Source organism: Oryctolagus cuniculus, chromosome 21, assembly GCF_964237555.1.
Source record: "Oryctolagus cuniculus chromosome 21, mOryCun1.1, whole genome shotgun sequence".
Taxonomy (NCBI): Eukaryota; Metazoa; Chordata; class Mammalia; order Lagomorpha; family Leporidae; genus Oryctolagus; species Oryctolagus cuniculus.
Genome location: NC_091452.1, coordinates 9666902 through 9691898, shown reverse-complemented (window position 1 = coordinate 9691898; position 24997 = coordinate 9666902). Strand labels below are relative to the sequence as shown.

General features: G+C 47.6%; 1 protein-coding gene across 6 annotated transcripts in view; it reads left to right on the top strand.

Moving 5' to 3' along the window:
* Positions 1-236: 236 nt before the first annotated feature.
* Positions 237-24997, top strand: part of HECTD4 (HECT domain E3 ubiquitin protein ligase 4) — a 199937-nt gene continuing 175176 nt past the window's right edge. For all 6 annotated transcript variants that reach the window (XM_070066217.1, XM_070066215.1, XM_070066216.1 and 3 more), the window contains exon 1: positions 237-549. In XM_070066217.1, the coding sequence (XP_069922318.1) occupies positions 382-549 (168 nt within the window). In that variant the 5' untranslated portion in view covers positions 237-381. The remainder of the gene's footprint in view (positions 550-24997) is intronic.

The following is a 24997-nucleotide window of genomic DNA, read 5'->3' as shown; positions in this document are numbered from 1 at the left end:
CTGCGCCGCCCGGGTCCCGCAGCCGGGTCTCCGGGTAGGCGGGGCCGGGCGGCGGGCGGGGCCTGTATTGTCCGCGGCGCGGAGCATGCCGGGAGCCCCGCCCCCAACATGGCGTCTCACTGACAGTTGGCTGCCGGGAGGCAGAGGCGGATCCTGCTCCTCAGGGCGGCGGCGGCGGCTAGCAGCAGCAGCAGCGGCGGCGGGGCCGGGGTCTCCCGGGCCGGGGGTGGGGATGGCGGCTCGGACCGCCTAGGGCGGAGCTGCACGGGCGCGGCGGCGAGCGGGGCGGCCGCTGCCATGGGTTGGTGAGCGCGGCGGCTGCGGCTGTCGTCTCCCCGGGCCGGGCATCTGCTCCTCAGTGTCCACCCCTCAGCCGGGGCCATGGGTTCGTCGGCGGCCGCGGCCGCCGCGGCCGCGGACTCGGCGCAGTGGCTCTCGGTGAAGGAGGAGACCATCTTCCTGCACGACGGGCTCATCCGGGTCACCGACCTGGCCGAGCTGCCCAGCGAGATCCTCGGGGCCCCGGAGGCCGCCGATACCGACCTGGAGGTGAGCGAGGCTGCGCCTGGCCCCTGCCCCGCACCCCGGCGGCGGGCCCGCTCCTCTCCGCCGCAGCCCACCGCGGAGCCCTCACCTCAGGGCCGCGCGGCAGGTGCGTGCGGGCACGCGGGGGCAGGTGCGGGCCGCGGCCGCAGGTCTGCAGCCCGCGCCGGCTCCCCGCCTCCCTCGGCGGGGCCAGGCGCCCGCCGGGGATTTCGTTTGCGGTTTCGTGTTGGACGTTCCGACACCAGCATTTCATTAGAGCATCGTTCGGCCAGGCCGTCGCTCCCGGGAGGGGCGCCGCCGGCTGCCGGGCCTCGCTCCCCTCCCCCACGGGCCCCCAGGCTGCCATCCAGGGCACACCCAGGTTGCCTAGCTTGGGGGACCCTTTATTTTCCCCGCGGGCTGCACACCCTGCGCCCCCGCCCCAGCCCCAGCCCCAGCTTAGACTGTGGCAGCTGCCGGTCGGCCGTGGGCAACCGGCAACTTGTCCGTGTCGCGCCTCGGATTGACAGGGGGCCTTTGTCAGGGAAGCGGGCGGTGTGGACCGCCGTGGGGAGGATGCTCCAGGGGCCTTCGGTGTGCATCCCGCGTCGGACCACGGGCGCTTTAGGCCGCAGGGCCTTGCTGTGTTCCCCCGGGGGTCTCGGAGAAGGGCCGGGCTTCGGAGCCGTGGCAGGTGCAGACGCGAATCTCAGCAGTGGTGCTGCCGGGTTTGGAGGCAGAAAGGAACCAGATTGGCTGGGCGGATGGGAACTTTGCGGCGACTTGGCCGGGGTCCGCGTCCGCCGGCGGCGTGGATGTGTCCCGGCTGGTGGGTGCTGCAGCCGCCCCTCCCCGCTCTGTGGGGTGACATTTGGATGTGTAGGTGGCACGGGGCGTCGTGAAATTCTCCATGTCGCGAGGAGAGCTGTCGAGGTGGGGCGCGGGGAAGATGGCCTGCCCTTGGGCTATCAACGGGATGCAAGGAATCTTTTGTGTTTTGCGGTTTGGCGTGCACTCTGGCTTCCAGCACAAGGAGCATTTATATTTATAGAAATGGGCTAGAACCCGTTACTGCGCGTTTCTGGACACGGATCGCGTGGGACTAGACATTTGGACGTGCTTGAGATGCGAATGCGTCCCACTGTATTTTTGTGTCTGGATTTGGGGTGGCTTCAGCACTTCCCGTTGTGGACTGTTGAACGGACTGATTTTACAATCTGGCCACCGAAAACCGGAAGATATAAGTTGCTAGGAAATTCCTAACGTGGATGCTAGTTTTATCACGCCACATCTGGGCCTGTGCTATAAAAAGCAAGGTGTGTCTGAGTTTCATCTGCCTGGAAACTGAACGGTGTGATGCCATGATGGTGGAATCTCTTGACTTAATTGGTTCTGAGGTGTGGGAAAGGTGGGAAGTGGATGCTCTTTGTTCCTTGGAGACTAAGTTCATGGAACCAACTATGTTTTTTTCTGTATGTAATTTATTTTTAGGATTAGAAAGGGTAGGGTTAGTTAAGATACCTGAGCTTGTTAAATGAATTGAGTAAATTTCCACGAAGAATGATTTCAAAAGAAATCTCTGACCTGGTAGAATTAAAATTTTTTCCTTTTTAAAATGGTTAGTCTAGGTGGGGGCTGGCACCGTGGCTCACTTGGCTAATCCTCCACCTGTGGCCCCGGCATCCCATATGGGCGCCGGGTTCTAGTCCCAGCTGCTCCTCTTCCAGTCCAGCTCTCTGCTGTGGCCCAGGAAGGCTGTGGAGGATGGCCCAAGTGCTTGGGCCCTGCACCCGCATGGGAGACCAGGAGGAAGCACCTGGCTCTTGGCTTTGGATCAGCGCAGCGCCGGCCGTAGCAGCCATTTGGGGGGTGAACCAACAGAAGGAAGACCTTTCTCTCTGTCTCTCTCTCTCACTGTCTAACTCTACCTGTCAAATAAGTAAAAAAAATAAAATAAATAAATAAAAAATAAATTAAAAAAAGGTTAGTCTGACCTCCAATTATGTGTGTATGACTGACAGTTGTAAAGGACTTTTTTCATTTTATCCCACCTATTATGCAGACTACATAGTATCAGAAGAAAGAGATAGCGAAGAAGGTTTTTGTAGCTATTGGATTTGTGTTTTTGTGAGTGTATTCGCTTGTAATTAACCATATTGACCAAATATATCCTGACACAGTGTCAGGCATTATCTTACTAAATTCTCAAAAGCCTTTAGGAGCTAAAGCTTGCTGTTGATATAACAACAGCAAATGCTGTACCCACTGAACAGATGAGGCCAACAGAGTCAGAGTGGGTGTGCAGCTCGCTCAACATCACATGGCTCTGCTGTCTGGATGTCGGCCCCGTTCTGTTCCTCTCAGACACACCAACTGCTAATCAGTACTTCCTGCCGCCATTCATGTGTGATAGTTATTCATTTGAAAGAGTTACAGAGAAAGGTAGAGACAGAAAGAGAGAGAGAGAGAGAGAGGTCTTCCACCCACTGGTTCATTCCCCAAATGGCTGCAATGGCTGAAACTGGGTCAATCCAAAGCCAGGAGCCAGGCACTTCTTCCAGGTCTCCCCTGCTAGTGCAGGGGCCCAAGCACTTGGGCCATCTTCCACTGCTTTCTCAGGCCATAGCAGGGAGCTGGATCAGAAGAGGAGCAGCTGGGGCTCGAACCGGCGCCCCCATGGGATGCCAGCACTGGAGGCTGGGGCCTTAAACTGCTGCGCCACAGCACTAGCCCCACATCTGTGATACTTATATTTGTAATTATCTAAAATTTCATAGCTAGCTACAGATGGAGTAATAAACAGATACCATTATTTCCTTTTTAATAACTGCTGCTTTCTCATATTCGAGGAAGATTAGAGGTTTATCAGTTTTTCCGAAGTTAACTTGGAAATGCTGCTACTCCTGTGGATCACTCGCTTCCTAGCCTCTCTCCACTTTGCCAACACTGGGGTGAATAGGCCGGCACCACGGCTCACTAGGCTAATCCTCCGCCTTGCGGCGCCGGCACACCAGGTTCTAGTCCCTGTCGGGGTGCCGGATTCTGTCCCGGTTGCCGCTCTTCCAGGCCAGCTCTCTGCTGTGGCCAGGGAGTGCAGTGGAGGATGGCCCACGTGCTTGGGCCCTGCACCCGCATGGGAGACCAGGAAAAGCACCTGGCTCCTGCCATCGGATCAGCGCGGTGCGCCAGCCGCGGCGGCCATTGGAGGGTGAACCAACGGCAAAGGAAGACCTTTCTCTCTGGCTCTCTCTCTCTGTCCACTCTGCCTGTCAAAAAAATAAATGAATAAAAAATAAAATAAAAATACTGGGGTGAATAAAGGCCATTTTCCACAGGGGTTTATAATTATGTGGAGTCCTTTAGTTAAAGATTTTGGGTTATGAAGGATGAGACTCAAACTCGGTGTACTCGCATGTGACTGGCATCATTCAAGAAGGGACTTAGAATTTCGCAGTGAGAAATGCAAAATTGTTCTCTAGAAAGCAGCTCTGCTCAGGGGAGCTTCTGACTGGGTCCTGGAGTGTAGCTGGTGAGGGCAGGGCTTTCCTGCCCTTGAATCCCAGCGCTCTTTGCACGCTGTAGGGGCTGTGCGGGGCTAAACGTCAGCCTGAAGGAAACCTCTCCGGAGGGCTAGTTCACATGACTTAGTGTGTTCACTTAGCAGGAGCACAGCATCAGAATTAAAATTTTTCTGCCAAGTGAATTTTTGTTGTTGTTATTTTACAGATAGAGTTAGACAGTGAGAGAGAGAGAGACAGAGAGAAAGGTCTTCCTTTCGTTGGTTCACCCCCCAAATGGCCGCCACGGCTGGCGCTGTACTGATCCAAAGCCAGGAGCCAGGTGCTTCCTCCTGGTCTCCCATGCGGGTGCAGGGCCCAAGCACTTGGGCCATCCTCCACTGCCTTCCTGGGCCACAGCAGAGAGCTGGACTGGAAGAGGAGCAACCGGGACTAGAACCCAGCGCCCACATGGGATATCGGCGCGTTAGGCAGAGGATTAACCAAGTGAGCCACAGCTCTGGCCCCTGCCAAGTGCATGTTAAACTGTTTCTTTATATCAATAAGGGACTAGCGTTGTGGCATAGCTTGAGCCCCTGCACCCGTGTGGAGACCCGGAAGAAGCTTCTGGCTTCAGCCTGGCCCAGCTCTGGCTGTTGTAGCCATTGAGGAGTGAACCAGCAAATGGAAGACTCTCTCTCTGTCTGTAACTCTGCCTTTCAAATAAATTAAAATAATGTACAGTCAACAAACTTGTTCAAATATTTGTAGAATTCAGAAGTGGGCTGATCCCACTGTCCTGAGTGCTGGGGATATAGCAGTGAGTAAATAAAATCCTATCCTCAAAAAAGCTTGTGTTTTAGGGACTGGCATCATGGCACTGCCTGTGTTAATGACTTCCTAATTTAGAGCACTGGTTCAAGTCCCAGCTGCTCTGCTTCCGATCCAGCCCCCTGCTAATGTGCCTGAGAAAGCAGTGGAGGATGGCCCAAGCGCCTGGGCCCCTGCCACACAGTTGGGAGAGCTGGATCAAGTGCCAGGCTCCTTTCTTGAGCTTGACCAAGCCCTGGCTATTGTAGTCATTGGGGAGTAAGCCAGTGGATCTGGTTCCTAACCAGAGATCTTTCTTTCTCTTTTACTCTCTCTCTCTCTCTCTGTCACTACCTTCAAATAAATAATTTTTTTTGAAAAAGCTTCTATCTTAGTGGGGTGATATAGATAATCCTAACTAACCAAGTATGCAATATGACATACATGTAGTCCATATCTGTGAGATTTGGCTCTGGGATCCGACACAGATACCTGAATGCAGTGTCCCTCATATAAAATGATATAGTATTTGTGTATAACCTACACACATCCCCCAGTGTACTTGGAATGAACTCTGCAATAGTTATAAAACATAATACTAGCTCAGTCCTATGGAAATAGTTGTGCAGCCATATTGTGTAGGGAATAATGTAAATGTGCAGTGCAGACACAGGCACCAGGGGCCTCACTCCATCAGGCACAGAGACCCGAGGCAGAGCATGCGGAGACAGTGAGGATCTGTGAAGAGCAGGAGGCTGCGCAGGGGGTGCCTGCACACCACTGCATTCCTGTGGATTCAGCAGTCTTTGGCATGTGGCAGATTCAAGTTTTGTTCTTTAGAACTTTCTGGATTTTTTTCCCCCAAATATTTTCAGTCCATGATTGGTTGAATCCATAGATGTGAAACCAACAGGTTACAGAGAGGCATCATATTTATAGATTTTTTAAAAATGATTTATTTATTTATTTGAAAGCCAGAGGTGCAGACAGAGGGAGAGAGATTGAGAGGTCTTCCCTCACTGATTCACTCCCCAAGCTGCTGCAATGGCCAGAGCTGGGCTGGGCTGATTGGAAACCAGGAGCCAGGAGCCAGGAACTTCTTCTGTCTCCCATGTGGGTGCAAGGGCCCAAGCACTTTGGCCATCTTCCGCTGGCTTTCTAGGCCATTACAGAGCTGGGTTGGAAGAGGAGCAGCTGGGACACGAACTGGTGCCCATGTGGGATGCTGGCACCATAGGCGGAGGCTTAATCTACTACACTATAGTGCTGTCCCCTATGGATAATGACAGAAAAGCTAATTGATTTGTCCAAGGTGACTAAGATACTTTTCTTTTTTAACAAGAGGTACTCTTTTTAAAAAAATTTTTTTAAAAAGATTTATTTACTTGAAAGAGTTACACACAAAGAGAAGGAGAAGCAGAGAGAGAGAGAAAGGTCTTCCATCTGCTGGTTCACTCCCCAGTTGGCCGCAATGGCTGGAGCTGTGCCAATCCTGAAGCCAGGAGCTAGGAGTTTCTTCCAGGTCTCCCACGTGGGTGCAGGGACCCAAGGATTTGGACCATCTCCTACTGCTTTCCCAGACTACAACAGAGAGCTGGATTGGAAGCAGAGCAGCCGGGACTCGAACCGGTGCACATAAGGCATGCTGATGCTGCAGGCCAGGGCTTAACCTATGCCACAGTGCCAACCCAAGATACTTCTTACTTCACAATTTATGCTACTTTTATTTTTAAAACATTTTTACTTATTTTCATTTTATTTGAAAGGCAGAAAGAGAGAGGCAGAGCTTCCATGTGCTGGGTCACCCCCCAAATACCCACAAACAGCCAAGGTTAGGCCAGAACAAAGCTAGGATCTGGGGCTCCTTCTGCATCTCTCACATGGGTGGGCAAGGATCCAAGTGTTGGAACCAACATCTGCTGCCTCTCAGGATGTGCCTTATAGAAAGCTGGATTGGAAATGAAGGAGGGGGAACTTGAAACAGACATTCCAGTATGGGATGCAGGCATCCGACCAGTGCCTTAACCACTGCACCCAACGCCCACCCCTCACTTCCGTTGTTTATAAGGACCCCTCTTTCTTGGTGCACACACACCATACAGATTTGAGAACATTCGTTCTTTGATGAGTGCCAGCAACTGGAAACAATCCAAATGTCCATCAACAGGTGAATGAGTAAGCAAGTGTGGTATATCCACACAATGGAATACTACTGAGCAATAAAAATTAATGGACTGTTGACACTCACAACATGGATTTAGACTCAGTGGAAGAAGTCAGACGAACAGGAGTACATACTGTAAAATTCCATTTATGTGAAATTCTAGAAAATGCAGACTCCTTTGTTGTGGCTGCCTGGAGATGGAGGGGACATGAGTAACTTCTAGGATGGTACATAGTTTTGTATGGGGTTTGTGGTGATGATGTCACATATATATGTCAAAACTCATCAAGTTGTATCCTTTAAATATGTAGTTTGTTTCATGCCAGTTAGACTTAAGGAAATAACTAAACCTGCACAAGCCCAGAGTCTCTCACTGCTATTTTTTAGGAAATGAAAAACAAGCTCAGCAAGGTTTTTCATTTGTTTGTTTTGCCTCCTAAGGGAAGGAGCATTTGGGTTTGGACCTGATCAACTCAAATTGTCTGAGGCTTTGAATACTTATGATACACTCATGTGAAACCTATTTATTTATTTAAATTCAAGAAGCAGAGAGACAGACTAACTCATCTGCTGGTTCATTTTCATTTCCACCAGGACTGGGCCAGGTGAAAGCCATAGCTGTGAACTCACTCCAGGTCTCCCATACAGGTGGCAGGGATCCGACTACCTGCCGCCTTCCAGGCCCTGTGTTTAAAAAAGGCAGTGGGGGTGGAGGGGCAGTGCTGTGGCTTAGCAGGTAAAGCCACCGCCTGCAGTGCTGGCATCCCATTGGGTGCCAGTCCAAGTCCCGGCTGCTCCACTTCCAATCCAGCTCTCTGCTGTGGCCTAGGAAAGCTGTGGAGGATGACCCAAGTCCTTGGGTCGCTGCACCCTTGTGGGAGACCTAGAGGAGGCTCCTGGCTCCTGGTTTCACATCTGCTCAGCCAGTTGGGGAGTGAACCAGCGGATGGAGACCTCTCTCTTTCTCTCTTCTGCCTCTCCTTCTCTGTGTAACTCTGACTTTCAAATAAATAAATAAAATAAATATTACATTAAAAAATAAAAGGGCAATTAGGAGCTGGGTCTGGAAATCAGACCCAAGTACTCTGACATGGGACATGGGGGTCTTAGCCAGTGTCTTAACTATTAGACCGAATGCCTTCAGGTGAAATTTTTGAGATAATACCTAGATTTATGTTGATCTGCTCTGCTAGGAGCATTTGTCCTCTGGAAAGTGTTGGTATACTCTTAGAAAATTCCAAATTCTAGAGTTAATGAATAAATGAATACACAGTGCTTGTTCACCAATGACATTCATTATCATGCAATTTATGAGCGCTAGAATCATGACCTTGGTGCAGTGTGCTGTGAGCTTGGGCAAAAGGCTCAACAAGCTTGTCTGTAAAATGAGAATGAAATATCTGAAGATCGTGGAGGCAGTGTTGCCTAGAGGTCTGGTTTAAAGACTCAGACTGGGATTGAAATTCTAGCTGTGTCCACTGGAACTCTGTGACCTTGGGCAAATTCCATACCTTCTTCTGGTACAACTTTGTCATCATTGTCTCGACCTCTACCACTACCATGGCAACAATGTCAGCATATTGTGTGCCAGTTTCTCTGCTAAACACTTCACACCTAGGATCTTATTTAATCCTCACAAAAACCTTATGAGGGTGGCACTTTATTTTACAAATAAGGAAACTGGCACAGTCTGTTAAGTGATTGACAAAGGTCACCCAGTTAGTGGCAAAGTTGAGGCTGAAGTAGAGCTGATTCCAGCCCAGGGCTCCTGCTGTTACACTGTTGTGTTAGATTTTCCTCATCTGTGAGAGTGGGATAGTAATAGTTAAGGCAAGACTTAAGGAAAGGTAAGTAGGATTATGTATTTCAAATGTGTTAACTTTCTTTATAAGGTGCTATGTTGCTGGAAAGTTATTTTGTGCTCATTGTATGTGAATGCAAAGCTGGCCCATCAAGATAATTTTTTTCTGTAGTAGCAGAGTTTTTTTTATTTTTATTTTTTAAAACTTTTTTTTGTGATTCCTCTGAAATTTTCTTTCTTCCTAATTGTTTGCCATGTGGCTAGGCAGATGATATAATAGATGCTCTTCATTTCAGTTTTCTTATAATTGTATGCCTAGGGACTTTCTAGATAAATCGGCTTTGATGCTTATCTGCCTTCTTGGCTTCCATATTGACTGTCACAAAATACCACCTGTTGGCTAGCTCTACTAGAGCTGCTCTTTTCTAGGTCTTAAGGTACCTGTGGTGATAGTTGTGAAAGGATTGTCAGTTCCTGAAAGTGCCCCATGCTTTTCCCTCCCTCCCCATCGTTCCTTCTTGGTTTACACAGTGGTTTGGAGTTAACACAAGGAGTGTAGTCTGCATTGCAAGATGTTCAGTCAAGGGTTGTAGATAAATGTAAAAACCAGCAGGTGATCAGCTATGGGACAAACGCGTAGTTATTTCTGAAGTCATGGTGGTTGCAGAAATTATGTCTTTAAAAAAAAAAACAAAACTTATTTAGGCTGGCGCCGCGGCTCACAAGGCTAATCCTCTGCCTGCGGCGCCAGCACCCCAGGTTCTAGTCCCGGTCGGGGTGCCGGATTCTGTCCTGGTTGCTCCTCTTCCAGTCCAGCTCTCTGCCGTGGCCCGGGAGTGCAGTGGAGGATGGCCCAAGTGCTTGGGTCCCTGCACCCGCATGGGAGACCAGGAGGAAGCACCCGGCTCCTGGCTTTGGATCGGCACAGTGTGCCAGCCGTAGCACCCCTTTGGGGGTTGAACCGATGGAAGGAAGACCTTTCTCTCTGACTCTCTCTCACTGTCTAACTCTGCCTGTAAAAAAAAAAAAAAAAAAAAAAAAAAAAAAGACTTATTTTATTTATTTGAAAGAGTTATAGAGAAAGAGAGGGAGAAACAGAGAGATTGTCCATCTCACTCCCAAAATGGCCACAGAGGTGGGTTGGGTTAGGTCAAAGCCAGGAGTCAGAAACTCCATCCAGATCTCCTCTGTGGATGACAGAGGCCCAAGGACTTGGGTCATCTTCCACTGCCTTCCCAGGTGCAATAGTAGGGAGCTGGATGGAAAGCAGAGCAACCTAGACTCAAGCCAGCACTTCTGTGAGGTGCTAGCCTCACAGGCAGCCGTTGAACCATGTACTACAGTGTTGGCTTTGGTCTTTCTCTGATCTGCTGAGATAGCTGAGATGAGGTGGATTTCATTCTATTGTTATGTAAAACCATTTTTTAGTATTGAAAAAAGTATAATGTGCATGTTGGAGAAAACATGTAAATATGTCAGAGAGACAGTATAAGAGATTATGAATACTCTGGGGCTGGCGCCGCGGCTCAGTAGGCTAATCCTCCGCCTTGCGGCGCCGGCACACGGGGTTCTAGTCCCGGTCGGGGCGCTGGATTCTGTCCCAGTTGCCCCTCTTCCAGGCCAGCTCTCTGCTGTGGCCAGGGAGTGCAGTGGAGGATGGCCCAAGTCCTTGGGCCCTGCACCCCATGGGAGACCAGGAGAAGCACCTGGCTCCTGCCTTTGGATAGGCGCACGCCTATAGGCGCCGGCCACAGCGGCCATTGAAGGGTGAACCAACGGCAAAAGAAGACCTTTCTCTCTCTCTCTCTCTCTCTCTCACTGTCTAACTCTGCCTGTCCAAAAAAAAAAAAAAAAAAAAAAACAAAACTCTGGGACTGTACCATGTACTATCCAGAAAAAATTAATATTGTACAGTTCCTTTATATATATATACACACACGTATACACACACAGAAGGTGATAGACATGGTTGTTTTTGTTTGTTTTAAATATTTATTTATTTTTTAAATATTTGTTTATTTACTTGAAAGAGTTACACAGAGAGAGAAGGAAAGGCAGAGAGAGAGAGGTCTTCCATCCGCTAGTTCACTCCCTACTTAGCTGCAGGGCCGGAGCTGCGCTGATCCGAAGCCAGGAGGCAGGAGCTGCTTCCAGGTCTCCCACGGGGGTACAGGGGCCCCCTTGGGCCATCCTCTACTGCTTTCCCAGGCCACATCAGAGAGCTGGATCGGAAGTAGAACAGTCGGGACATAAACCGGCGCCCATATGGGATGCCGGCAGTGCAGGCAGTGGCCTTACCCGCTACACCACAGCACCGGCCCCCTATACAAGTGTTTTTATAAAGGAAATATTCGGTATTTTATATATAGATATAAATGTGTATATATGTATATATACACACATATATAAATAAAGCTGAGATTTATGACATGTAATTTTATAATCCTTTAATTGCTTATTAGGATGTTTTGTTGAATTTAAAATGTTAGTTAAATAGATGCATAGTAATTTATGGATTACTATAATTGTCTTGTATATACCCACTATTTTGATGATACTCTGCTCTTCTAACTATTTATTTATTTGAAAGGCAGACTTATAGACAGAGTGAGGGAGAAACAGAGAAAGCATTCACTGGTTCACTCCTCAAATGGCTGCAACAGCCAAGACCAGGCCAGAAGTCTTGGAAGTCCATCTAGGTCTCATGTGGGTGGCAGGGACCCAAGCATTTGGGTCATCTTCCACTGCTTTTCCAGGTGCATTAGCAGGAAGCTGGATTGGAAGCAGAGCAGCCAGGACTCAAACCTGTACTCATATGGGATGCCATCCTTACAGGTAGCAGCTTAATCCGCTGAGCCATGCCATTGGCCCCAGATAATCTGCTATTCTAAAGGTAATTCCAGGATGTAGGAAGCTAAATGGTTCTAAGTGTTTAGAATGACCTGTTTGATTCGAAGTTTGGTAAATTATGAATATGTATTTATGATTAAAGTTTGTTTTGTTGTGGCATAGCAGGTAAAGCTGCCACCTGCAACACCAGCATCCCACATGGGCACAGATTCAAGTCCTGGCTGCTCCACTTCTGATCCAGCTCCCTGCTAATGGCCTGGAAAAGCAGTAGAAGATGGACCAAGTGCTTGGGCCCCTGCACACACATGAGAGACTCCAAAAAAGCTCCTGGTTCCTGGGTTCACTCTGGCCTAGTCCTGGCTGTTGTGGCCATTTGGGAGTGAACCAGTGAATGGAAGAGAGATCTCTCTCCCTCCCTCCCTCCCCCTCCCCTCCCTCTCCCTTTCCTTCTCCCTCTCCCTCTCTCTAACTCTGCCTTTCACATAAATAAATCTTTTTAAAAAAGTATGTTTATGCAAGCTTTTACTTTTGAAAGTTTATCACTTACAGAGATTTAGCTAGTGGCATATGATCCATCTCCCCAAGGTGTTGAATGTTTGTGTGGAGTTTTGAGTGTAGAAAGTCCTGTTAGGCAGGCACACTTGTAGAATGAAGAATGTTCCATTATGGGCCCTTTGGGATGGATGCTTTTGAATCCCTAGTGTTTCTACTGAAACCTTCAGTTGGCTGAATTGCTAAATCAGAGCACAATGTGTAGCAATTTTAGATTAACAATAAAGAGATGCATAATTTGCAAACTATTTTATGTAAATTGTAGGTTTTGCTAGTGCTAGTAACTATGGATGCATCATTCAAGTAGTGGTTTTATACCAACAAAAATATTAGTATTCAGCTGGTATTTATAAAGAATCTTTTCTGTGTTTACTCTGTTTGCTTTGTGCTCTGTAGTTTGCATTACTGATTTCAAATGAACAAAATTTAATAAAATAGATGTAACTATTTATGGAGTAGAGTAGAAAACCTGAACCTTCTATCTCTGTTGATACATTTGCTTTTCTTACTGAGGAAATGAAATAATTAACAATGTTAAAGGAGAATCTGTGTCAACATACTTGGGTTAAGACAGTGGTACAGGGCAGGCATTTGGCTTGGTGGCTAAGATATTGCTTGGATTTGGGACACTCACATTCCATATCAGAATGCCTGGATTTGAGTCCTGGCTACTGATTACAGCTTCCTGCTAATGTGCACCCTGGGAGGTAGCAGGTGATAGGCTCCCTATTAGGATTGAATTCCTAGCTCCCAATTGTCCTGGCACAGCACTGGCATACAGGGGAGTGAGCCAGTGGTCGAGTGAAATCTCTTTCTCTCTCTGTCTCCCTCTCCCTCCATCTTTCTCCCTTCTAAATAAGTTTTAAAAAGCCAGCCATCCAAACAAAGCATCACCTGCTCTCCAGCAACAACAAAAAACCCAAACCTTTTTTTTTTTTTTTAAGATTTATTTATTTGTTTGAAAGCCAAGAGTTACAGAGAGAAAAGGAGAGAAAAAGAGACAGAGATTGTCCAACCACTAACTAGTTCACTCCCCAGACAACCACAGCTGCTGGGGCTAGAGGCTGAAATCAGGAGCCAGGAGCTGCATCTGAGTCTCCCACGTGGGTGGCAGGGTCCCAAGACTTGAGCCATCTTCCACTGCTTTTCTCAGGGTATTAGCAGGGAACTGGATTGGAAGTGAAGCAGCAGGGACATGAACTGATGTCCATATGGGATGCCGACGTTGCAGGTTGTGGCTTTACCTGCTATGCCAAAACTCTGGCTCTCTTTATTTTGCATACTAATTCTTTTCTAAACATACAGTTCTGGTATAGCTGTGAAACACTGGTTTACCTAATTCAGAAAGGATCAAAATATGTGGAAAGGTAAAAATACATCAGGGGAACTTTGGAGGAAGTTTTGTTGTTGTTGTTTGGATTAGCTTACAATAAAGAAAAGTTTCCTTTTTTGGAGGTATTGTGAACTTGAATAGAATTCAGGGGTCCATGGGATCCATGAATAGAATTCACAGGGTATGTGAACTTGACTGGGGAAAAACATATCTTCATTTTCACAAACTTCAGCTGAAATTCAGCATTTCCTCCAATTATGAACATAGTCAATAAACCCCAGTGATATCAGCAGGACATGTGACTTCATAACCAATAGAAATCATAGATCTTTTCATATCTTATAATTATTGAACATATCTTGAAATATTATTTATGCTTACCATCACTTAGGAACTATGATAATTATTAGATCTTGTTATTCAGTACTAATAAAGGAAGCTCCTATTTTATCACACATTTTGTTTGTTTGAAAGAGCCACAGAGAGAGGTAGAGACAGAAAGAGAGAGGTCTTTCATCTGCTGGTTCACCTCCCAGACGGCTGCAATGTCCAGAGCCAAGCCGATCAGGAGCCAGGAGCCTCCTCCAGGTCCCCTACAAGGGTGCGGGGGCCAAAAGACTTAGGCCATCCTCCACTGCCCTCCCAGGAGCATTAGCAGGGAGCTAGATTGGAAGCGGAGCAGCCGGGGCTGAACTGGCACCCATATGGGATGCTGGCGCTGCAGGCCAGGGCCCTAACCTGCTGCAACATAGCACTAGCCCCTTCACTTGTTTTTAAGTACTTTGGTAACTGTATTTCGTCTTAGTTTTCTTATAAATACCTTGTATTTTGTTTGAGGTTTTCAAAAATATCTGAGAGATGGCACTGGGGTCATCTACTGCTGCTTCCCAAAGCACATTATCAGGGAGCTGGGTCAGAAGTAGAGCATCCGTATGGGTGCCAGCACTGGAGATGGCAGCTTAACCTGTTACGCGGCAGCGCCGCCCCCATCCTTCCCTTTTCTAATTGAAGTTTGTCAAAGACAGCCTCGTTTGCAGTTTCTGAAGTAAAGGTGATCACATTTTTTAAAAACTCTGCATAATTCCTGTAGTAGAAAATGTCATCCTCCTGTAGATTTTTCTGTTACTTACTGACTGTAAACTGTTAGCTAGTAATGGTTTCCTTGAGTGGTCTGAGTGTGGCTCTTCTGCCAAACATGGCATAATTAATGAAGATGATTAAAGAAGATTGTTTACTTTTTGGGGGGGCCAGCTTTGTGGCATAGCAGGTTAAGCCGCTGCCTTTTATGCTGGCGTCCCATATGGGCTTCAGTTCTAGTCCTGGCTGCTCCCTCCACTTCTTTTTTTCCTTCCTTTTTTTTTTTTTTTTTTTTTTTTTTTTTTTGATAGCCAGGGCTTTATTTTGTAATACAGAATTACAGAGGCCATACTGTGGCCCCAACCCCACTTCCCACCCCGCAGTTTCTAAATGTTTATCACTCTAGGAGACGCATCAATCCCCTCCGTGACCTTTTGAAGATCACTGAACTGGAAAATTATACCCTTTGTTTTCTTATACAGTTTAATAGTATTACTTACAGAATTCATTTTACACAGATAACAAAATTTATACTAAAATTTTCACTAAATTAACTTGGTATTTTCTTTGCTTCAGTTTCCTATATGGGCTTCAGTTCTAGTCCTGGCTGCTCCACTTCTGATCCAGCTCCCTGCTGATGGCCTGGGGAAAGCAGCGGAAGGTGGCCCAAGTGTGTGGGAGACCTGGATGAAGCTCCTGGCTCCTGTTGTGGCCATCTGGGGAGTGAATTGCAGATGGAAGCTTCTCTCTCTCTTTCTCTCTAACTCTGACTTACAAATCTTTTTAAAAAAATATCAAAAAATGGAAACAAATTTCAAAAGATTTATTTATTTGAGAGTTACAGAGAGGGGAGTAGAGAGACAGAGAAAGAGATCTTCCATCCACTGGTTCACTCTCCAAGTAGCCACGGTGGTCAAAGCCAGGAGTCAGGAACTCCATCCAGGTCTCCCACATGGGTGGCAGGGGCCCAAGCACTTGGGCCATCTTCCACTGCTTTCCCAGGTGCATTCACAGGGAGCTGAACCAGAAATGGAGCAGCTGGGACTCCAACTGGCACCCATATGGTATGCTAGCATCATAGGTGGCAGCTCAGCCTGCTGTGCCACAATGCCAGCTCCAGAAGCTATGTTTTTTTTTTGTTTGTTTGTTTTTGTTTTTTTTTGACAGGCAGAGTTAGAGAGAGAGAGAGACAGAGAGAAAGGTCTTTCTTCCATTGGTTCACTCCCCAAATGGTGCTATGGCCGGTGTGCTGTGCCAATCCAAAGCCAGGAACGAGGTGCTTCCTCCTGGTCTCCCATGCGGGTGCAGGGCCCAAGGACCTGGGCCATCTCCACTGCACTCCCGGGCCACAGCAGAGAGCTGGACTGGAAGAGGAGCAACCAGGACAGAACCGGGCGCCCAAACCGGGACTAGAACCTGGGGTGCTGGCGCCGCAAGTGGAGGATTAGCCTAGTGAGCCATGGCGCCGGCCCTGTTTGTTTGTTTTTAAGATTTATTTACTTATATGGAAGGCAGAGTTACAGAGAGACAGAGTCATAGAGAAAGAGCCAGGAGCTTCTTCCAGGTCTCCCACATGGGTGCAGGGGTCCAAGGACATGGGCCATTTTGTACTTCTTTCCCAGGGCGTAGCAAAGAGCTGGATCGGAAGTGGAGAGCCGGAATTCGAATCAGCGCCCACATAGGATGCTGGCACTGCAGGCAGTAGCTTTACCCACTACACCACAGCACTGGCCCCTGAATAGCTTCTGAAAGATCTTTTAACTTTAAACACTTACCCTTTTATGACATGAGGTATTGACCAATTCTAGAATTACAAATAAAATCAATAAAAATTATTTTTAAAAAGATATTTTAACCTTGTTTTCATTAGTTAGACTTGGTTATTACAGTGTGATTTTCCGAGACTAATTTACAAGAGCTTCACTCCCCACCCTGAAAGCCCCCAGATAACTGCTGTGGTCGGCGGTGTTTGTCTTGGCCACGGCTCCTCACTGACAGTTCTGTTTCTCAATTCAGTTCTGTTCTTTGAGTTTATTTCCCCTCTTTTTATTGCCTTTCCTCTTTTAGCCACTCTGTGTGACAAAAATGACTGTCAGTAGGCAGCGAGAATTATACTTAACAGTCACATCACATCTTCAGCTTTTGGGATCATAGAATTTGTGAGGCTGAAAGGATCTTGAGATCATTTAATCCAGCTTTTTTCCAGAAGACGCTGAGTTCCTTTAGCCTATTGTGATCATTACTGAGAACTTGGAAGCTTTTAAAATTACTTTAGAAAATTAAATAGGTTGCATGTAGAACAGCACTACTCAAAATGTGGTTTGCATACCATGAACTGTCTGGTACTGTAGTGGAAAGATAAGGATAAAAATAGACTAGGATTTAGAAGCCTGTGAAAGTTACTTAGAGTAACTTTATGTCTGTTGAACATAACAAAACTTGGGGCTTGTGTTTGTCTCCTTTTTCAATTTTTTTTAATAATTAATTTTGTGTATTTAATAAACAATGTTGTGCCATGATGGGTTAGAAAAAGTAAAAACAAAAAAAGGTGGTCCTTCAACACAGATAATTTGAGAAACACTGATCCGGACACTTTTGGGGGCTGGCAACAGGTTGAGCCGCCATTGTTATGCAGGCTTCCCACACTAGAGAGCCATTCGGAGTCCTGGCTGCTTCACTTCTGATCCAGCTACCAGCTAATGTGCGTGGGAAAGCAACGGATGACTGCTCAAGACCCAGGTGGAGTTCTGGCTCCTGGCTTCTGGCTCTGGCCTAGCCTAGCCCAGCCCAGGTTGTTCTTTCTATCTCTCCTTCTCCCTCTTTCATTCAAATGTCTCTTATGCCTTTTAAATCAATCATTTTTTGAAAGATTTATTTATTTATTTCAAAGTTTGAGTTACACAGAGAGGAGAAGCAGAGAGAGAGAGAGAGAGAGAGAGAGAGGTCTTCCATCTGCTGGTTCACTCCCCAATTGGCTGCAACGGCTGGAACTGCGCCGATCCGAAGCCAGGAGCCAAGAGTTTCTTCTGGGTCTCCCACGCAGGTACAGGAGCCCAAAGACTTGGGCCATCTTCTTACTGCTTTCCCAGGTCATAGCAGAGAGCTGGCTTGGAGCAGCCGAGTCTCGAACCAGCGACCATATGGGATGCCGGCACTTTAGGCCAGGGCGTTAACCCACTGCGCCACAGCGCTGGCCCCATCAATCAATCATTTTTTTTTAAAGATTTATTTTATTTATTTGAAAGAGTTACAGAGAGAAGTAGAGACAGAGAGAGAGAGGTCTTCCATCTGCTGGTTCACTTCCCAAATGGCTGCAATGGCCAGAGCTGGGCCGATCCAAAGCCAGGAGCCAGGAGCTTCTTCTGGGTCTCCTATGTGGATGTGGGGGCCCAAGGACTTGGGCCATCTTCCTCTGCTTTCCCAGGCTCACTAGCAGGGAGCTGAATGGGAAGCAAGGCATCCAGGACTCAAACTAGAGCCCCTGTGGGCTGCTGGCACTGCAGGCCATGGCTTACTCTGCTATGCCACAGCTGTGGCCCCCAAAATAAATTTTTTTAATGATTTACTTATTTATTTGAAAGGTAGAGATACAGAGAGAAGGGGAGGAGGAGAGAGACACCAAGAGAGATCTTCATTCTGCTGGTTCGTTTCCCAAATGGCCCAATGGCCAGGGCTGGGCCAGGACGAAACCAGGAGACAGGAGCTTCTTCCACAATTCCCATGTGGGCACAGGGGCCCAAGCTCGTGGGCCATCTTCTACTGCTATCCCAGGCCATAGCAGAGCCCTGGATCAGAAGAGAAGCAGCTGGTTCTCGAACCGGCACCCATATGGGATGCTGGCACTTCAGGCCAGGGCTTTAACCCATTGTGCCACAGCGCCGGCCCCCACAATAAATCTTTTAAGTAAAGAGAAACTGTTATGGTGTTTGGTACATGGAAGACTCTTAACAACTGTGCTACTCTCAAATATCTATAGCTTTTTTTTTCTTTTTGAACTTCACCTGTACTGAAGAAAGATTTACATACAGAGGACATTCAATCCATATTTGTATTGATCTTGGAGCTACATCATTGCATTTAACATTCTGCTGTACCCCAGCTCAGCATGGAGGAGGAAGCTTGGTAGTTAGACATATCTGTAAATACTTTACAAATACAGTAGTATTTGTATGTTACCTTCTGGGATAGGAAAAAGAAAAGATCTAGTGAGAAGTACTGGAGAGGTGTTTATTTTTTTTTTTGACAGGCAGAGTGGATAGTGTGAGAGAGAGACAGAGAGAAAGGTCTTCCTTTTTGCCGTTGGTTCACCCTCCAATGGCTGCCATGGCTGGCGCGCTGCGGCCAGTGCACTGCGCTGATCCGAAGGCAGGAGCCAGGTGCTTCTCCTGGTCTCCCATGCAGGTGCAGGGCCCAAGCACTTGGGCCATCCTCCACTGCCTTCCTGGGCCACAGCAGAGAGCTGGCCTGGAAGAGGGGCAACCGGGACAGAATCCGGCGCTCCAACTGGGACTAGAACCCGATGTGTGGGTGCCGCTAGGTGGAGGATTAGCCTAGTGAGCCGCGGCACCGCCAAGTTTTTTTTTTTTTTTTTAAGTTTTCTTCTACCATTCAGTTTTTGGAAAGCATATAATTGTAATATTGTTTAGTCTTCATTTCCATTTTGATACAGTTTAGTGGCATTTGCAATGCCCCTTCCTCCCCCTTTTAAGATTTATTTATTTTATTTGAAAGTCAGAGTTACACAGAGAGAGGAGAGGCAGAGAGATGTCTTCCATATGTTTATTCACTGCCCAGTAGGCTGCAATGGCCAGAGCTGAACTGATCTGAAGCCAGGAGCTTCTTCCAGGTCTCTCATGAAGGTGCAGGGGCCCAAGGATTTGGGCCATCTTCTACTGCTTTCCCAGGCCACAGCAGAGAGCTGGATCGGAAGTGGGGCAGCCAGGACTTGAACCAGCGCCCATATGGGATGCCGGCACTGCAGGTGGTGGCTTTACCCGCTCTGCCCCAGGGCCAGCTCCTGCGATGCCCCTTTATTTTGAGCAATCCTCTCATGTTGTTTGGAATTAGAGTAGCCTTGCCCTTATTTTTTAGTCAAATCAAATTGTAGTTGAGTTTATCTATGACACAGTGAACACAGACTGTCAATGATTGTTAACTGTGGTGTTTATAGGCTTGAGGGACGTATTTTTCATACTACTCAGAATCATGAAATTGCCACTTCCTATGTAAGGGTAGAGAAAGGTTAGTGGCTGAGCCTACTGACTCTTCCCAAATGTTACCCCTATAAAAGTTGTGTTTATAGTCCAAGAGCACCTAGAAATAAGAGCCTTTTCACTTCAGAGACTTCATTCTGATAAATTTATTTATAAGATTTATTTTTTCTTTATCCAAGAAGCACAGTAACAGAGAGAAAGCAGCGGGAGGTGGGAAGAGATCTTCCATCTGCTGATTCACTCCCCACATGGCCATAATGGGTAGGGCTGAGCCAGACTGAAGCCAGGAGCTTCTTTGGGGTTTCTCACATGAGTGCAGGGGCTCAAGCACTTGGGCCATCTTCTGCTGCTTTCCCAAGCACATTCGCAGAGAGCTGGATTGGAAGTGGAGCAGCCGAGAATGGAACTGGTGCCCAAGTGGGATGCCGGTGTCGTTGGCAGCAGCTTTACTGCTGTGCTACAATGCCGGTCTCCATTTTGCTAAGTTTTTAAAAATTATTTGAATGTTAAGAAACCTGAAAGGATTATTCCTTGCTTGGAAATACTATCCACATCTCTGTGATCGTATCATAATGTGATTGGATAAATTATTATCCATGTAATGATATGGAATTATACATTTTATTTTTAAAATTTATTTACATATTTATTTAAGCTTGACTATCTCAGGATTCGTTTATAGTGGGTTTTTCCCACTTTTTTTTTTTCAGATTTATTTATTTGAAAGGCAGAGTGACAAAGAGAGGAAAGGAGGGAGAATGGGAGAGGAAAAAAGAGAATTTTCTATCCACTGATTTACTCCCCAAATGGCCACAACAGCTGGTGTTAGGCTAGGCTGAAGCCAAGAACCAGGAGCTCTTTTTTTTTTTTTTTTTTTTAAGATTTATTTTATTTATTTATTTGAAAGACAGAGTTACAGAGAGAGGTAGAGACAGAGAGAGAGGTCTTCCATCAGCTGGTTCACTCCCCAGATGGCCGCATCAGCCAGAGCTGAGCCAATCCGGAGCCAGGAGCGTCTTTCAGGTCTCCCGCATAGGTGCAGGGGCCCAAGGACTTGGGCCACCTTCTACTGCTTTCCCAGGCCACAGCAGAGAGCTGGATACGAAATGGAGCATCCGGGTCTAGAACCGGCACCCATATGGGATGCTGGCTGTTCAGGCCAGGGCTTTAACCCGCTGCACCACAGCGCTGGCCCCAAGCCTTTTCTCTTAGTAGCATGTTTAGAATTAGGTACATTGTACATGTTTGATGAAATATCTGTTAGCCTAGAAAAGTACCTAGAAAAAAAATGACTTAATAGGGGGGTGGTGTTACTGAAAGTGAGTTAAGCTGCTGCACGTGTTGTTGGCATCCCATATCAGTGCTGGCTTGAGTCGCAGCTGTTCTGCCCCTGCCACCCACATTGGAGACTTGGATGGAGTTCTTGGCTTCTGGCTTCAGCCTGGCTAAGCCCTGGCTGTTGTGGCCATTTGGGGGAGTGAACCCATTGATGGAAGCTCTCTGTCTCTTGTTCTCTATCACTCTGCTTTTCAAATAAATAATTACGTAAATAAATCTTTTTAAAAAATCACTCACTGGGGCCAGCACTGTGGTGTAGTGGGTTAAAGCCCCAGCCTGCACTGCCTGTTCGAGTCCTGGCTGCTCCATTTCCAATCCAGATTCCTGCTAATGTGCCTGGGAAAGCTGCAGCAGGATGGCCCAGTCCTTGGACCCCTGCACTCATGTGGGAGACCCGGAAGAAGCTCCAGCCTTTGTGGCCATTTGGGGAGTGAACTAGTGGATGGAAGATGCCTCTACCTCTCTCTGTAACTCTTTCAAATAAATAAAAATAATAAATCTTTTTTAAAAAATAAAAAAAACCACTCACTTTTTTTTTAGTTGGATCCTGCATTGTAATGAAGCCAACTTCAGAGTTGTCAAGACTACATTGTTAGGGAGGTCAGGCACAGTGTTACCCAGCAGTCATGGCTAATCAGCTGGCTATCCAGGTTTCTTAGTTCTAATAACATTCTGTTTCTCTAGGGTTGTTTGCTAAAATGAAAACATGATGCTTCCAGCCTTTTAGTGACTCTCTGTCTTATGGGAATTGTGACGTTTTCTTAATTGCAGAGAAGATCTTAACACAAGTCACGTACCAAGTTTCTGCTGTTGAGTTCCTGATAATTAGAGTTACACTCTATGTTTAAAACTCAAATTGATAGTTCAAAAGAAAAAGTTCAGGGCTGGTGTCGTGGTGCAGTGTGTTAAGCCACTGCCTGCATTGCTGGCATCCCATATGAGTGCCAGTGTGAGTCCCAGTGGCTCTGCTTCTGATCCAGCTCCCTGCTAATGCACCCAGGAGAGCCACAGAAGATGGCCCAAGTTGATGGGCACCCACTACCCCCATGGGAGACCTGGTTGGAGTTCCAGGCTCCTAGCTTTGGCCTAGCCCAGCCCAGACCTTTGCCACCATTTGAGGAGTGAACCAATAGATGAAAGATCTGTTTCTGTCATTCCCTCTTTCTCTCTCCCTCTCTCTCTGTAGCTCTGCCTTTCAAATGAATTAATTAATTAAAAATGTTTTAAAACAGTTTATATATGTATATATAGACATATGTGTATATATATGTATACTAATTTATACTTAATTGTATATATGTATATATACTTTATTTGAAAGGCAGGGCAACAGAGGGGGATTTTTTTTTTTTTTTTTACAGGCAGAGTGGACAGTGAGAGAGAGAGACAGAGAGAGAGAAAGGTTTTCCTTTGCTGTTGGTTCACCCTCCAATGGCCGCCGCAGCCGGCGCACTGCGGCCGGCGCACTGCAGCCAGCGCACTGCGCTGATCCGATGGCAGGAGCCAGGTACTTATCCTGGTCTCCCATGGGGTACAGGGCCCAAGCACTTGGGCCATCCTCCACTGTACTCCCTGGCCACAGCAGAGAGCTGGCCTGGAAGAGGGGCAACCGGGACAGAATCCGGCGCCCTGACCGGGACTAGAACCCGGTGTGCCGGTGCTGCAAGGCAGAGGATTAGCCTAGTGAGCCGCGGTGCCGGCTGAGGGATTGTTTATTCATTGGTTCATTCCCCAAATGCAATTATTTTTGGAGAGGCAGAGAGAGAAAGAGATCAGAGAGAGCTCCCATCCACTGATTTACTTCCCAAATGCTTCCAAGTGCTGGAGCTGGGGCAGACTAAAGCCAGGAGCTGGGGAGTCAGTCCAGGTCTCCTATGTGGGTAGCAGGAGCTCAACTACTTTTGCTACTGGCTCCCAGGAAGCTGGAATCAGGAACCAGAGTCAGAGTTACACAGAGAGTGAAGGAGAGGCAGAGAGAGAGAGAGAGGTAGAGGTAGAGAGGTTTTCCATCTGCTAGTTCACTCCCCAAATGGCTGCAATGACTGGATCTGAACCACTCTGAAACCAGAAGCCAGAAGCTTCTTCTGGGTCTTACACATGATGCAGGGGCCCAAGGACTTGAGCCATCTTCTGTTGCTTTCCCAGGCCATGGCAGAGACCTGGATTGGAAGTGGAGAATCTGGGACTTGAACCAACACCCATATGGGATGCCAGCACTGCAGGTGGTGGCCCCTTTAGTTACCTTTTTAAAAGTTTTTAAAATTTATTTTTGTTTGAGAGACAGAACTCCTGTCTGCTGGTTAACTCCCCCAAATGCCTGCAGCCGATGGGGCTGGGCTAGGGTGGAAACTGGAAACTAGGAACTCAGTTCAGGTCTCCTGTGTGGGTGGGAACTGAATTCTTGAGCCATCACCTCTGCCTCCCAGGGTCTGCATCAGGAGGAAACTGGAATAAGAAGCTAGAACCAGGAATCAGACCCCGCTGTGATGTGGGATCCAGTAGTCTTTTTTTTTTTTTTTTTTATTAAAGATTATTTATTTGAAAGGCAGTGTTACAGAGAGGCAGAAGCAGAGAGAGAGAGAGAAAGAGAGAGGTCTTCCATTGGTTTACTCTCCAAATGGCTGCAACGGCCAAAGCTGAGCCTCATCTGAAGCAAGGAGCCTGGAGCTTCATCCAGGTCTCCTACATGGGTGCTGGGTCCTAAGGACTTGGGCCATCTTCTGCTGCTTTCCTAGGCCAGAACAGAGAGCTGGATCAGAAGTGGAGCAGCTGGGACTTGAACCTGTACCCATATGGGATGTCGGCACTGCAGGTGGGCGGCTTTACCCCCTATGCCACAGCTCTGGCCCTGGGATGCAGTAGGTTTGTGTGTGTGTGTGTGTGTGTGGTTGTTTTGTTTTTTTTTTTTTTTTTTTTTGATAGGCAGAGTGGACAGTGAGAGAGAGAGACAGAGAGAAAGGTCTTCCTTTGCCGTTGGTTCACCCTCCAATGGCTGCCGCGGCCGGCGCACTGCGGCCGGCGCACCGCGCTGATCCGAAGGCAGGAGCCAGGTGCTTCTCCTGGTCTCCCATGGGGTGCAGGGCCCAAGCACTTGGGCCATCCTCCACTGCACTCCCTGGCCACAGCAGAGAGCTGGCCTGGAAGAGGGGCAACTGGGACAGAATCCGGTGCCCCGACCGGGACTAGAACCCGGTGTGCTGGTGCCGCAAGGCGGAGGATTGGCCTAGTGAGCTGCGGCGCCGGCCTGCAGTAGTCTTAAATAGCATATTAACCAGTAGGCTAAACAGTCATCCCTATTTACCTTTCTTTTAAAATTAATTAATTTATTTTTAAAGTTTTATTTTATTTGAAAGGCAGTATTACAGAGAGAGGTAGAAACAGAGAGGTCTTCCATCCACTGGTTCACTCCCCAAATGGCTGTAACAACTGGTGCTGGGCCAGACCAAAGCCAGGTGCCAGGAGCTTCTTCCAAGCACTTGGGCCATCCTCTACTGCTTTCCCAGGTGCATTAGTAGGGAGCTGTATCGGAGCAGTGGTGCCCATATGGCCAGCGCTGCAGGCCAGGGTTTTAACCTACTGTGCCATAGTGCAGGCCCCTGGGGCATCTTTTCAATTGGTACAGTTTAAGGCATTCTGTTTTTTCTTTGATATCTTAAGAGCTTTCCTGCATGAATGATATGAATTTTTTTTTTTTTTGGACAGGCAGAGTGGACAGTGAGAGAGAGAGAGAGACAGAGAGAAAGGTCTTCCTTTTTTCAGTTGGTTCACCCCCCAATGGCCACTATGGCCAGCGTGCTGCACTGATCCAAAGCCAGGAGCCAGGTGCTTCTCCTGGTC